This window comes from Trichosporon asahii (assembly GCF_000293215.1).
Source record: "Trichosporon asahii var. asahii CBS 2479 unplaced genomic scaffold scaffold00005, whole genome shotgun sequence".
In the NCBI taxonomy this organism is placed as follows: Eukaryota; Fungi; Basidiomycota; class Tremellomycetes; order Trichosporonales; family Trichosporonaceae; genus Trichosporon; species Trichosporon asahii.
In genome coordinates this window covers 226,692-239,529 of record NW_014040919.1, presented here as the reverse complement: position 1 = coordinate 239,529, position 12,838 = coordinate 226,692, and the positions used below count along the sequence as shown (strand labels likewise).

Sequence of the window (12,838 nt, the reverse complement as noted above, 5' to 3'; positions counted from 1 at the left end):
CTCATTCGTTTCGTTCCTCAGAACATGACTTCCCTCGTGAACATCATTTCGGCAATCGGAGGCTGCCTCCAGTCGCCATCCGCACTCCGTCTGGCGCCAGTCTTGCGGAGACTATCACTTTCATTCCATCGGAGAGCAAAGAGGTTGCTTCCAGCTCCCTCGCAGCTTCCATCATCTTTACTGAGAAGCAGTTGTTGGATCGCCAGAGCCGTGGGCATTGCCTCGGCATGCAAGGGGCTTAGGGACCGACGGGCCACGGTCTATCTTGTCATCCGTCGATGCCACAATTTTCACGAACGCATAGCAATCAGCGTACAGGTCAGCAGTCACATCAAACATCGAGGCCGTCGGTGCCGTTGTGTGAAGATCGTGGAGACAAGTTGTCAGCTTCTTAACGAGCACTGGCAATCTTGACAAAGCCGGGTCCAGATCCGTCGGAAACTCCCTCACGCGACGCGTCGCGCCAGCCTTGTCTCACTAAGGCGTCTCACCGTATCGGTGACAACCGCCCCAGCGTCAAACTAACGCATCAACATTGCTCCCGACGCCGTCCCAGATCCAACCATGCCGCGCACCTTCTAGACCGCGGCACGGCTGCGCCGAAAAGCATCATGAATTGGCAGGCCGACGGCCCGGCGAGCTTGGTGAGGCCGCTCAACAAAGACCTGACGTCTGACTCAGCGGTGGCGGGTTTTGGTCGGGTTTCAGGGTAAAGCCACGTGTTAGGCCCTGGCTGTTCGATCGACGGTCCGTCCTTGACTCGCGCCGGTCGCGCCGGTCGGCGACCGTGCTCGACTGTGGTTGGTTTTGCCGTGACGTGATGGGCACGTCCTGGCGGCGTGCTGGCGGCCACTGGAGAACCGTTGAAGTATAAAGGCTGCAATGTTGCGAGGTCTCGACGACATCTCATGACAGCTACGCTTCGCCTCCGCACCCTCTCTCGTCTTCTCCAACCCCAAAAGATCCAAGTTCGCACCATGGCTTCCAACACCGCTGCCGAGTTCCTCAATGCCGTCGAGGTGAGTAGCCCACCCGGGGCCGGGTTGTCCGAGCGCGAAGAGAAGAATAGTGACTGACATCTACAGGCCCGCCGCTCGTACTACAACCTGACCAACAAGTCCACCCTCTCGGACAAGCAGCTCCAGGAGTTGGTCGAGAACGCGATCAAGTTCGCCCCTTCGTCGTTCAACTCGCAGACCTCGCGTGCCGTCCTCGTCCTCGGCGCCAAGCACAAGGAGCTCTGGCAGGCTGTCTGGAACTCGCACAAGGTCAACCTCTCCTCGCCGGAGGAGGAGGCGATGTACCGCGGCAAGTTTGACGGCTTCGAGGGTGCGTACGGCACGGTCTGCTTCTTCGAGGACCAGGACGCCATCGACGCTTTCGTCCAGAAGGTGCCCATGGTCAAGGCCACGATGCCGGCGTGGAGCGCCAACACCTCGGGCATGGTCCAGTTCATCGTCTGGGCCGGCCTCGCCGCCGACGGCATGGGCGCCAACCTCCAGCACTACGGCCAGTACACGCCCCAGAACCACGAGACCATCAACGAGCTCCTCGGCGTCCCCAAGGCGTGGATCCCCACCGCCCAGATGCCCTTCGGCGTCCCCTCCGGCGAGCCCGGAAACCCCGCCCGCCCCAAGACCTTCCTCCCCCTCGAGGACCGCGTCAAGGTCGTTCAGTAGATTTTAGCATAGACACTTTTTTGTATAGACATCCATCTGATGACATTTTGCCATGTTTTCATGACCACACGATCTTATCGCGGCTGTATTGAACCAGGCGGTGACACACCATGACAGCCTCATTCCGCAACCTCCATCGCCCTGAGGATCTAAGGCTGACGCAGTTACTCCTACTGCTGTGTGCGCTGATACCTGTGCATGGCGCTCGTGGTGCTGATGCTGATGCATTCTACGCTCTACTGTGTTTTTTGCTATGCTTCTGACCCCTCACGCCAGCCGATGCCGGCTAGTTCTTCGCCGCGTGCTTCGCCTGCTCCTCGGCCGAGAGCACAATCTCCTTTCCGCCGACCGTGCCCGTCCTGCCGCTGACACCGAACGTGATGGCGTATCCGGGCGGCAGCTCGGTGCCCGGGGGCGGGAGCTCGAGCAGCGGCCAGCTCGCGGGCTGGGGCTTGGTAAGCTCAATGTCGACCTTGGTGCCCAGGATACGATAGCTGCACTTCTCAGGCACGATGGGGCCGTACAGCGTCAGCGTCCTCTTAACACGCTTGTTGCCGGGGAGGTGCAGGTCGAGGTCGATCGATTGCGGGCCAAAGGTGACCTTCGAGGTGGCCTTGTCGACGCCCTTGGCGTACACTGAGACGAAGACCTCGGTCGGCGTCTGGTAGTGGTCCACCCGGGCCTCGACGAGCTCCTCCCTCCCAGAAGGTTTGGGGCCGACGAACAAGTGCTTCCCTTTCGTGCACCCGGGGATCTTGAGGAAATCGTCGAACTCGAGCACGCGCCGCTTGCAGCAGAGGTAGCCCTTGGAGCCCTCGTGGAAGATTGGCTGGGCGTCAGCTTGAGGCAGGGGACAAGGAAGCTTACCTTCTGCGGGTGATAGGTGCACACAGCTTCGGGTCCGTCACCCCTCGAAATGTCCTGTCCCTTCCACACAGCGTTGCAGCCGAGGTGCTTGCAGTGCGCGCCGTCGGGCACCGGGATGTCCGGGTCGTCCTCCTCCTCGACCTGCGGCTCGGGCTCCTGCTTCTGCGTCGCGACCGTCACAGCGGGAGTCTGGTCTGCAGGCTCTTCCGGCGCCGGAGTTCCAGTTCCCGAGGCGGGAGCAGTAGCCGGGGCAGATCCGTACGTCTCCACACCACCCTTCTTCTCAGTCGGCGCCTCGACCTCCTCCTTCTTAGGTGCCGGGGCGGCCGTGGGCACCTCGTCGGTGTGTTTTCCCTTCGTGCAGCCCTGTCTGTCAGCTAACGTTTACGCTCACGCTCTGCCAAGATACATACGGGGATAGCAATGAACTGGTCAAACTCCATGACGGGTTTGTTCTTCTCGTTGCAGCACGACCATGACTTGAGGCCCTCGTGGAACACGGGTCCGCCTGGGTGGTACGTGCAGTCGCCGTCGGGGTTCGACTCGGGGTCGAACTCCTTCCCGCAGCCTTTGTGCGTGCAGCGCGCCATCGTGCGGAAGCGGTGGGAGGCGGTTCGTCGAGGTGTGGGGGGTATCGACTTGCACTACTACTTGTGCGATGTCACTGTGGAGGGGTGGACTGCGCCGACGTCAACATTTCTGGGCTGGCGATTTCCAGAAGCCGAGGGAACGCGCGTGCCTTTTGCATGGCTTTGGCGTGATAGCCACGCGGAATGTCAACGTGGCATTGATTCCGCCTGGTGTAGCCGTTGGTGAGAGGGTGGAGGTCAGTGGAGGATAGTGGAGGTGGTCCGGTCGGTGGAGGCGAGCATGTTGGTGGCAGCTGGCTTCCCGTTGAAACTGATAAGATTGCTGATCGCCCGCCATCACCTTCTGGGCTGGAGAAGGTTCAGAAACCGATCCAGAAGAATGTCAGGCTTACATCCCGTGCATTCCGGGCTTCATCCGAGGCTTCCGCGACGTTTCGCCGTCGATTCAATGGGAGGCGTCCCATCTCCACACACATGCCACGATAGGCTTAGTGTGATAGGTCTTTACGGTGGTCGGGTTTACAATCATGTGGGGCGCGCAGATCAGGCCCGAAAGACAGAGATGGACGCCCGCGAACCGTTCCGGGCCGAAACTGCCGTGTGTGTGAGCCGTGTGTGCCGGCATGTTCTGGCGTCGATTCATTGCTTATCTCTCCCATCATCTCGGGTGGGGAACGAGGGGCAGGAGGGGGCACCAATGGGACTCCTTCGCCAACGCTGAGTCCTCTGCATGCTGTCCAGCGAGCGAACTGCGGGGTGGGGAAGCGTACCCCATAGTCTCCCCAGATCTGAGTTTGTGCGCAGGCACCCGCCGTGTGATGGGAGAGATATGATCAAGCGTCGCCACTGGCACGCGGACCTGTGGACCTGGCCGGTGGAGGCCGAGCTCACCCCCGCTCGCGGGTGGGTGGGTGGAGGGATGTGCAAGCGGACAGAGCGGAGTGCGGGGCCGGTCGGACCTGTCCGATCTCGAATGCCATTGGCCAGCGATGCAAGCGAGCTCCGCTGATCTCCTATCTCCCACCCAGGGCGTGCCGGGCGTCCGGCGCGTGCATGCGGATCAGCGCCCAACCACCTGTCAAGGAGCCCAGATGGAGCCCAGGGCTGCTGGGCACGAGAGCAAGATCTGACTGGCTGGTGCGCCGCAGCCAACAACGCAACCGTCCAGTACGGTTCAGCCAGACGTCGGAGCTGCATCGGGGCAACGGCACACGAGCGGGGTCTCCAGGGAGGTAGCTTCTTATCTCTGTCTGTGCCTTTTGTTCCTCGGGACGAGCGAGTGATGCATGCGATGCTTGGAAGCGATCAAGAGCCTGCGAGTGTCGTGTGCGGTGGAAGACAGGCGCCCCGACCATAACCCCGCACCCCAGATCCTCGTGCTGTGTGCCCAGAGCGCCCACTCCCGCACCCCGCATTGATGAGCAGAGACGGCGAAGAAGCCGTTTCAGCTGCTCGAGGTCTTTGCTTGATGCGGCGGAACGTTGCCATTGGCCAGAGTACACCACAGGCCAATCTTCAAGGAACGAGAGGTACGTAGGTACGGCGCCGTGTAAGCTCAGCGATGGGTGCAAATCAGGCCTCCACCCGATGCACCCGAAGCTATTCCGAACGGGCCGCCATACAGCAGATGCGTAGATGGGTGCGATTTGATCGGCTACTCATGGCTGACGGCCCGGTTAAAAAAACTGAGCTCGTGACTGGTCCGCCCTGAGGCGGCCAGACACGAGGCTTACTCGGCGTTCTGGGTTGGTTGACCCGTATGCTGAGAGCCAGTCGGCGTCGATGCACGCACGTCCCAGCCTTAGAGCGACGAACCAGGTCGTGTGAGCCTATCTGCGCTAGGGCCCGGTTAGTTGGTGGCGCGCGCGGCGCACTGGCTCACCCAGTGCGCATCGCACCCCCCGTACGGGGATTGAGCGACGCCTCGACGCCCAGCAGTGAACGACGAAGGCGCTGAGCGTGTGGCCGAGAGACCTCTGTACGGTCAGCGGTACGGCGTCATCTGGCGCGGTGCCACGAAAGTTGCCACACCGCGGCGAACCGCAGATGACGGGCGATCGACTCAGTCGGCACCGAAGTGGAGCTAAAGTGAAGCTAGGCTGAATTCCAAATGGTCGAATCCGCGAAATCATCGGCTAACTGCGGCCCTACTTAGGACCGTACGGACCGTATGCGTACGCCGAAATGGGCCGTTTCTGTCTGGATCTGTTCCCAGATCTCATTCTGCTGCGCCAGATTTTCCCTCTGCACCCAGGACACACACGTACACATTGACCAAAGGCATGCATAACCTGTGGACCAAAGTGGAGGTAGCAGAGAGGTACACAGGGCCAGGGCACGCGACGTATGCGGTGTGCATGGACTGTTGACGCAGATACGCAGGTGCCGCTCATCCGTGCGGCCTGTCCGAGTAGTCCTTGCAGGTGGCAGGGGCTACGGTGGTTGTCGCCGAAAGTCCGCTTCGATCCGACTGGAGGTCTCTGGGCGCGGTGGAGTGGTCTGAGTGGGCTGCACGCGCAGCGATTAATCTTAGGCCCCGCATTAGCTGACCTCGTTAGCGGGGTGCGCGACGCCATTGGCTGGATAAAAATGACACGGGAAATACCGGCTGCTCTTGTGCGCTGATTGGCCAAAAGGGCCCAGAGATAAGAAGACTGGCACTGTGGTCGGACAAATAGAAATCGTCACCGCGCAGGACCGCACATGGCCGACGGCACGGAAAAAGTGTCTCTCACTGGGCGCAGCCAGCACGGCCCAGTGACGCCCAGCCCTAGGGCCGCTCGCTGGCTGGCTGGCTGGCCACTCTGGCGATGCACAGCGCGGGCACTGCACCAGCGAGATGCACTGGGCCGCGGGGGCTCGCCGTGGGTGGCCGACCACTCACTGGCCGCACGCGCGCACTCTCAGATAGGCACTCAGACTCCGATCGCACGTCGCTCCAATAACCCAACCGGCCCCCCCGCATTCTATAAGTACCCACCTTCCTCCGTCCTCCCCTCTCTCTTCCTTCTCCATCACTCCGACTCTAGACCATCAGCCCTACTACTCTCACCATGGCTGCCCCTGCTACTGTCCCCACCAACCCCGCCATCGAGCCTGAGTTCGAGCAGGTGAGTAGTCGACTCTTCCTCATCACCACCACCAACCACACAACCCCACTTTCCCACCGCAGCAAAACGAGAGGAGCTGGCTTAGCAAGCAAAGCCTCTCCTCTGTTTAAGAAGCCGACCCCGCACCCTTGCCAATCAATTCACAGGCCGTCCAGGAGATCACCACCACCATCGAGCCCTTCCTTGCCGTCCACCCCGAGTACCGCAAGGCCCTTGAGATCGTCCAGATCCCCGAGCGTGTCATCCAGTTCCGTGTCACCTGGGAGCGTGATGACGGCTCCGTCGCCGTCAACCGCGGCTACCGTGTCCAGTTCAACTCCGCTCTCGGCCCCTACAAGGGCGGTCTCCGTCTCCACCCCACCGTCAACCTCTCGGTCCTGAAGTTCCTCGGTTTCGAGCAGATCTTCAAGAACGCCCTCACCGGCCTCTCCATGGGTGGTGGTAAGGGTGGCTCCGACTTCAACCCCAAGGGCAAGTCGGACGCTGAGATCCGTCGCTTCTGTTACGCCTTCATGCTCGAGCTCTCCCGCCACATTGGTGCCGACACCGACATTCCCGCCGGTGACATTGGTACCGGTGCCCGCGAGATCGGTTACATGTTCGGTGCCTACAAGCGCTACCGCAACGAGTTCGCTGGTATCCTTACCGGCAAGGGTGACGACTGGGGAGGTTCGCACATCCGTCCCGAGGCTACCGGTTACGGTCTCATCTACTACGTGACCGAGATGCTTCGCGACCTCGACAACACCGACTGGAACGGCAAGCGTGTCATCATCTCGGGCTCCGGCAACGTCGCCCAGTTCGCTGCCCTCAAGGTCCTTGAGCTCGGCGGTACTGTCATCTCCTTCTCCGACTCGACCGGTTCGCTCATCTCCGCCGACGGCCAGGGCTTCACCGTCGACGACATTGCCGCCATTGCCGACGTCAAGCTCAAGCGCCAGGCTCTTACCGAGTTCGACCACTCTGGTCGCTTCGAGTGGCACGAGGGCAAGCGCCCCTGGACCCTCTTCGAGTCCGCCGACGTCGCTCTCCCCTGTGCTACCCAGAACGAGGTATCCGAGGAGGAGGCTGAGGGCCTCGTCAAGGCTGGCGTCCGCTACGTCGCCGAGGGCTCCAACATGGGCTGCACCCAGGAGGCCATCGACGTCTTCGAGGCCACCCGTACCAAGATCCAGGACGCCGCTAACACCGAGGGTATCTGTTGGTACGCCCCTGGTAAGGCCGCCAACTGTGGTGGTGTCGCCGTCTCCGGTCTCGAGATGGGCCAGAACTCGCAGCGTCTCAAGTGGGCCGCTGAGGAGGTCGACGCCAAGCTCAAGGACATCATGGTCAACTGCTACACCAACTGCCGTGAGACCGGCAAGACCTACGTCAAGGACTCGGCCGTCCCCTCGCTCGTCGCTGGTGCCAACATTGCCGGCTTCGAGAAGACTGCTCGCGCTATGAAGCAGCAGGGTGACTGGTGGTAAGCTACTCGCTGCCGCAGTTGAGATAGTCGCGAGCTCGCCGCCGAACAAGGCAGCAAGCTTCCCGACCGAACTCCACGGCACAGCACCACCACTGTCATTGGGACCCCCGCGCCATCGCGCCGGGGCACACTCCCCTCCTTGACTAAAAACTCAATTTTAGGTATATCTATGTCGCATATGGGCCGGATAGCATTAGACCACTTGTGTATGTATTGGCATTCTCCGGGAACATTGCAGCTGCATTCGAGAACTCTGTGCAAGGGAAGCTTAACTGATGGAAGAGTGACGAGGCATTGACGATGGCAGGCAACTTATGGGCACGGAAGTGCAGATCTTGGCGGTCCAAGCTCAGCCCGCCCAGTCAATTTGCGCCTCAGACTGATTTACCTTTTCACGGAGCAAAAACACTGCTCGACGGGAGGACGAAGATTGGAGCCAGCATGCACAGAACTCCCTCCTGCGCTCCTGCGATTGTGTGTTCGAAAGATCGCGAAGGATTCTTTTTAGGGTGCAATCGACACGAAACGAGAGAGCGATAGACATTGACTGACCTCCGTCACCCCATCCCGGCTTCGGTCACCTTCTCTGGTTATCCCTACCTCGCCAATCTACTATCACTCATGGACACCTAGTTCGCGTCTCTTGACTAACATACAAGCCCGCCTCTTCCGAGAGCCGCTGCTACGAAGATCTCACCCTATGTTTCGATCCACGAACTGACACTACTGAGCACGCCCACACGGTCGCCGAGGGTACTTGAGCACCTCGTCAGAGTGACGAGAATCGGTTCACGGTGAGTTCATCAAGGAGTTCCACCGGCCATAGCCGGTCCGTCAAGCACCAAGCGCTCTAACACCAGGACAATCGCAACATCAGCAGAATGACGAGTACCAATGCATGAGATGAGATGAGATGTGTAATGCTAAGTGAGGAGTGTTGCTATGGTGACTAATGCTGAAAAAGCCCAGTTCTATTCCTTTTCGACCGTCTCGTACGCTTCTGGCGGCACGTCGTTGTACAGATCCTCGAGGGACCACTTGCGCCGAATGTCGAGCGTGGGCTCCTCCCCTCTCAGCCCGTTTTGGAGGCGCAGGATCGCCGTCCACGCTATCATGGCTGCGTTGTCGGTGCACAGCGCTACGGGGGGATAGGCCACCTCGATGCCGCGGGGGGCGAGGAGGTCTGCGAGTCTGTCACGTCAGCTTTGTAGCCCCTCCTCTCAAGCTGAACGGTACGCTTCGCTGACGCCCTACGATCCTTTGCTGACCCAGCTGTCCTGAGCGCTAGCGAAGAGGTACTCACGTCTTCCGCAGTTGGAGATTGCTTCCGACACCGCCGCTGATGACAAGCCCCTTGACTGGGTCTCCGTCCGCTTTCGCAACGTCCGAGTCGAGATACCGCCCGATCATGTTGCCGAGGTGTCCGAATGCGAGTTCCTGCCAGACACGGGAGAGCTCCCTCGCCCTCGCCTCGTCGTACACGGCGGGATCGCCGAGCTCGGCAATTTTCCTCTCCACGGCGGACAGCACGCCGGCAAACGAGAACGCCAGCGTGTCCTTCTGCCGCTGCATCGGGAGGGGCATGGGTGGCACGGGCTGCATGTCGAAGGGCGGTAACGGCGGCTTAGCCGCCATTTTCTCGAGTGCCGCGCCGAGTCCGCGGTCGCCGTCTGGTAACTGCAGCGCGCGGCCAATTTTGTCCGTTGCATCGCTGCTGTCAGCTTGCTGAATGAAGACTCTGACCAGGCTTACCCAATACTGTTATCCAGCGTGCTCAGCACAATTTTGAACTTGTGCATCGAGTCGGCGCGCACGAGCTGCGTGTGACCTCCACTGACGAGGAGGACGAGGAAGGGAAACTCTGGCGGCTTCTCCTCCGTCAGCAGCGGAGTCAGCGCATGCGCCTGCATGTGGTGCACGCCGACTAGGGGCTTGTCGTTCGCCGCTGCGATGCCCCTCGCCGCCGATGCGCTGATACACAGGCAACCGTACATCCCCGGTCCTCTCGTGTACGCTACCGCATCGATGTCGCCGATCGTCATATTCGCCGTCTTTAGAGCTTGCCGAATGGCCAACGGTACATTGCGCTCGTGCGCCTCCTGGGCGCGGATGGGGTTGATGCCGCCCTGTGTCGCGTTGATGTGGTGCTGCTTCAGGACCACGTTGGCGTGGATCTTGCGCTCGGAATCGACAATGGCACAGCACGAGTCGTCCGCTGAGGACTCGAGTGCAAGGATGGTGAGCGGCTTGCGCGTCGTCGAGGTCGCATGGAATAGGTGGGCGGATCGGTATGACCGAGAGGGTCCGGCACGAGCAGAAGAGGCCGCTGCGCCGAAGAAACGGACGACAACGGGTGGCCGCAGAAGCATGGCGGTGAACTCGATGGTCGATCGAGGAAGGAAGGTGGAGGTGGACTGGGCAGTTGAGAAATGTCTGGACTTTGGAGAGCGTGCCTGAACTAAGCGGGGTGGAGGGTGTGGGTGGCGACATGACGGCCGGCAAAAGACGGAGCAGGGAGTGTCCGTGCGTTAGTGTGAGATGGCCATTGCACTGCTGCAGCCAGAATTGGCCGCATGCTAATGCAATGTTCTGACTCGAAAGACTCGCAGAGTCACAAACATCGACGCAAAACAGACAGCAAGAATTGATGTTCAGTGAGCGGTGATCGGTGACGCCTTTTTTCGGAGCGTCTTCCGAACTATCCCCACCGTGTGCTTGACGACCTCGGTCTGCTCTCCGGGACCTTCCTCGCTGCGAATCACGGCTCAGAACGGCAACCTCTCCGACTCGTTCGCCCCAGCGGGCCATCTGTTTGTTGACACAACGAACGACTCGTCAGTCTGAAGTGCTGGGGCGTCCCAAGCAGCGTTCCAGCGCTGTTCCATGCACCGCACACTGCGCCGTCGCCCCACGTGATGGCGGCTGTAGGCCGGCTGCTGTAATCTTATCTCTGGAAGGAGGCTAAGAGCCGTGAAATACAAAGTCGTAATGCGCACGTGGGAAAAGCTAATAACATCAGGGTGAGGAATTATAATCAGAGGGTTCCCAAAATACTCCGATAACGCTGTGCCGCCGGCCGGCACCTCCACCCATGGACCGCATACGGCAACCCACGCAGGCCCCAGCCGGGCTCCATTTTCCGTGTTGTTGTGATTTCTTCACCGCACTCCTCGCCTCGCCCTCGCCCTCCGCCCTCTGTGCTCCTGGTCGTACCACGTTCCGTCAACGATTACGCTGCTTACGCCGACGTGACGCGCGCTTCTTGATCAGCCAGGTTTAGGGATTCTCCTCCAGTTACCAGGTTCGCCCTATTTGCCCCGCGCGGCCCTGCGCCTTCCTTCCCCAGCTGCGGCGTACCCAGCACAGACACAGGAACTGCCCAGAACCACAAGACATATAAAGAGAGTCGACGACATGGCGCGTTCCCACACCGTCATCCGCCCGCGCAGTATCCGAGTCTCCGACTCGAGCTCATCCGAGGACATCGTCGTCCGCATCGAAACGAACGGGAGACCAGTCGACGTTGACGCCATGGGCCGGCTCGTGATCCAGCCTGCCGCGAACGGGAAGCACGGCAAGGACAACCCCCACCGCCTGTACAGCTACGAGGAGAGTCTAAAGCTCGTCCCCTGGGCGACCGACGACCCGTGGATTCTGCAGGGATATCGTGGGCGACTGTCGCTGAAGGGCGCGCTGTACAGCGCCATCGGATGTGAGTAGACTGCTCGCTGGCCGCTTGCTCGTCGTGTCCGGCAATGTCTACCCGTGGGAGGTCTGTGTAACCGGTAACTACCCTCTGCGGTGTGACCTGCGGTGCGGCGCTGGCGACGCTGACGAGGGCGAGCAGTTTGGACTGCTATTCGACTTGGCTACGAAGCTGACCTCAGACGTCCACAATGAGACGGTGAATATCCACTCGCACTCGCTCGGCGCGCTCTTTTGGCTCGCGCTGCTCCCGATCCACCTTTTCTCGTCTTACTTCCCGACGCTGTCTGTGTTCCCGCCACAGGAGCCGAGCACCATCGACCGGGCATGCATGGCGATTTACTGTGTCAGCGCAGTGACATGCATGTGCCTCTCCTCCTGGCTTCACACGGTTCAGGTGTGCGACGCTCCGACGGCTGAGGTCGCCCACTGTGGAGATTACGTGAGCTTATGGGCCAGTCTGCTAGCTAACGTCAGATCGGCATCGTCGTGCTCATCGTCGGCTCGATCCTGCCGGGCATGTACTACGGCTTCTACGGCCATCCTGGTCTGCAGATTATGTACATGGCCGGCATCATCAGCGCCGGCATCGCATCGGGCTACATGGTGCTCTCGCCTCATCACCGCGGACATCGCTGGCACCGCACGCTGACCTTCATTGGCCTGGGTCTGTCGGCCGTCATTCCCTGCGGCCACGTCGCGCTCTGGAAGGGCATCGAGTACTCTCGCAACATGATGGGGCTCGACTACGTCGTCGCTGGCGGCGCGAGCTACATCTTTGGCGCGGTGCTCTATGCCGAGCGCTTCCCGGAGCGCTTCTTCCCCGGCAGCTTTGACATTGTCGGCGCATCGCACCAAATTTTCCACTGCTTCGTTCTGCTCGGGGCTTGGTTCCAGTTCGCAGCGCTCAGGTGGATGTCCTACGGCCGGCTGCAGATGGGACCTTAGAGACGGACTGGGAAGTAGACGACTGTATAGAATGTAGATGCGTCTGTAACTAACACTTTGCATTGCCATGTTCTTTCGTGAGACGAGCTACTGATTGAGATCACCAATTCACTCCTCGCGCGCAGATCTTGAGCCTCGGCGGCCCGCTACGTCAAGTCTACCGCGAGCGCGACAGCAAACCACACAGCGGCTACATTCGCTTTCCTCCGTAGCAGAAGCGTAGGCAACGGCGCCACAACTCTAACACTGGAGGATGTGAGTGCACGCTGAGCCTGTGATGCATGATGGCCTGAGACACCAAGCCGCTTGGAGCAGCTCTCGAGTAGCCGTACGAGGGAGCATTCGTGTGCACAGATTGCAACCGCACGCCAGCACCGAATCAGTAATGAGTTTTCAGTTCCAATCTGCACTCTTCCCGTTGCGGTCAGCAGGTGAGATAATCTATGCAAGTGACATGTCCGGAAACCCTCT

General features: G+C 60.4%; 5 protein-coding genes across 5 annotated transcripts; 2 read left to right on the top strand and 3 right to left on the bottom strand.

Moving 5' to 3' along the window:
* Nucleotides 1–977: 977 nt before the first annotated feature.
* Nucleotides 978–1,679, top strand: A1Q1_04578 (uncharacterized protein; the record flags this gene model as incomplete). Its single annotated transcript, XM_014328011.1, has 2 exons — nt 978–1,019; nt 1,086–1,679. 2 exons carry the CDS (start codon nt 978–980, stop codon nt 1,677–1,679), a joined length of 636 nt encoding a protein of 211 aa, XP_014183486.1.
* Nucleotides 1,680–1,965: 286 nt separating this feature from the next.
* Nucleotides 1,966–3,136, bottom strand: A1Q1_04577 (uncharacterized protein; the record flags this gene model as incomplete). The annotated part of the gene is made up of 3 exons (XM_014328010.1): nt 1,966–2,508; nt 2,547–2,912; nt 2,960–3,136. 3 exons carry the CDS (start codon nt 3,134–3,136, stop codon nt 1,966–1,968), a joined length of 1,086 nt encoding a protein of 361 aa, XP_014183485.1.
* Nucleotides 3,137–6,189: 3,053 nt separating this feature from the next.
* On the top strand, nt 6,190–7,715 carry A1Q1_04576 (glutamate dehydrogenase (NADP+); the record flags this gene model as incomplete). Its single annotated transcript, XM_014328009.1, has 2 exons — nt 6,190–6,246; nt 6,393–7,715. 2 exons carry the CDS (start codon nt 6,190–6,192, stop codon nt 7,713–7,715), a joined length of 1,380 nt encoding a protein of 459 aa, XP_014183484.1.
* A 970-nt stretch (nt 7,716–8,685) lies between these two features.
* A1Q1_04575 (uncharacterized protein) lies at nt 8,686–10,083 on the bottom strand (the record flags this gene model as incomplete). The annotated part of the gene is made up of 3 exons (XM_014328008.1): nt 8,686–8,905; nt 9,018–9,472; nt 9,529–10,083. The coding sequence occupies 3 exons, from the start codon at nt 10,081–10,083 to the stop codon at nt 8,686–8,688; spliced, it is 1,230 nt and encodes a 409-aa protein (XP_014183483.1).
* A 1,774-nt stretch (nt 10,084–11,857) lies between these two features.
* On the bottom strand, nt 11,858–12,436 carry A1Q1_04574 (uncharacterized protein; the record flags this gene model as incomplete). Its single annotated transcript, XM_014328007.1, has 2 exons — nt 11,858–12,349; nt 12,422–12,436. 2 exons carry the CDS (start codon nt 12,434–12,436, stop codon nt 11,858–11,860), a joined length of 507 nt encoding a protein of 168 aa, XP_014183482.1.
* Between the last annotated feature and the right edge of the window lie 402 nt (nt 12,437–12,838).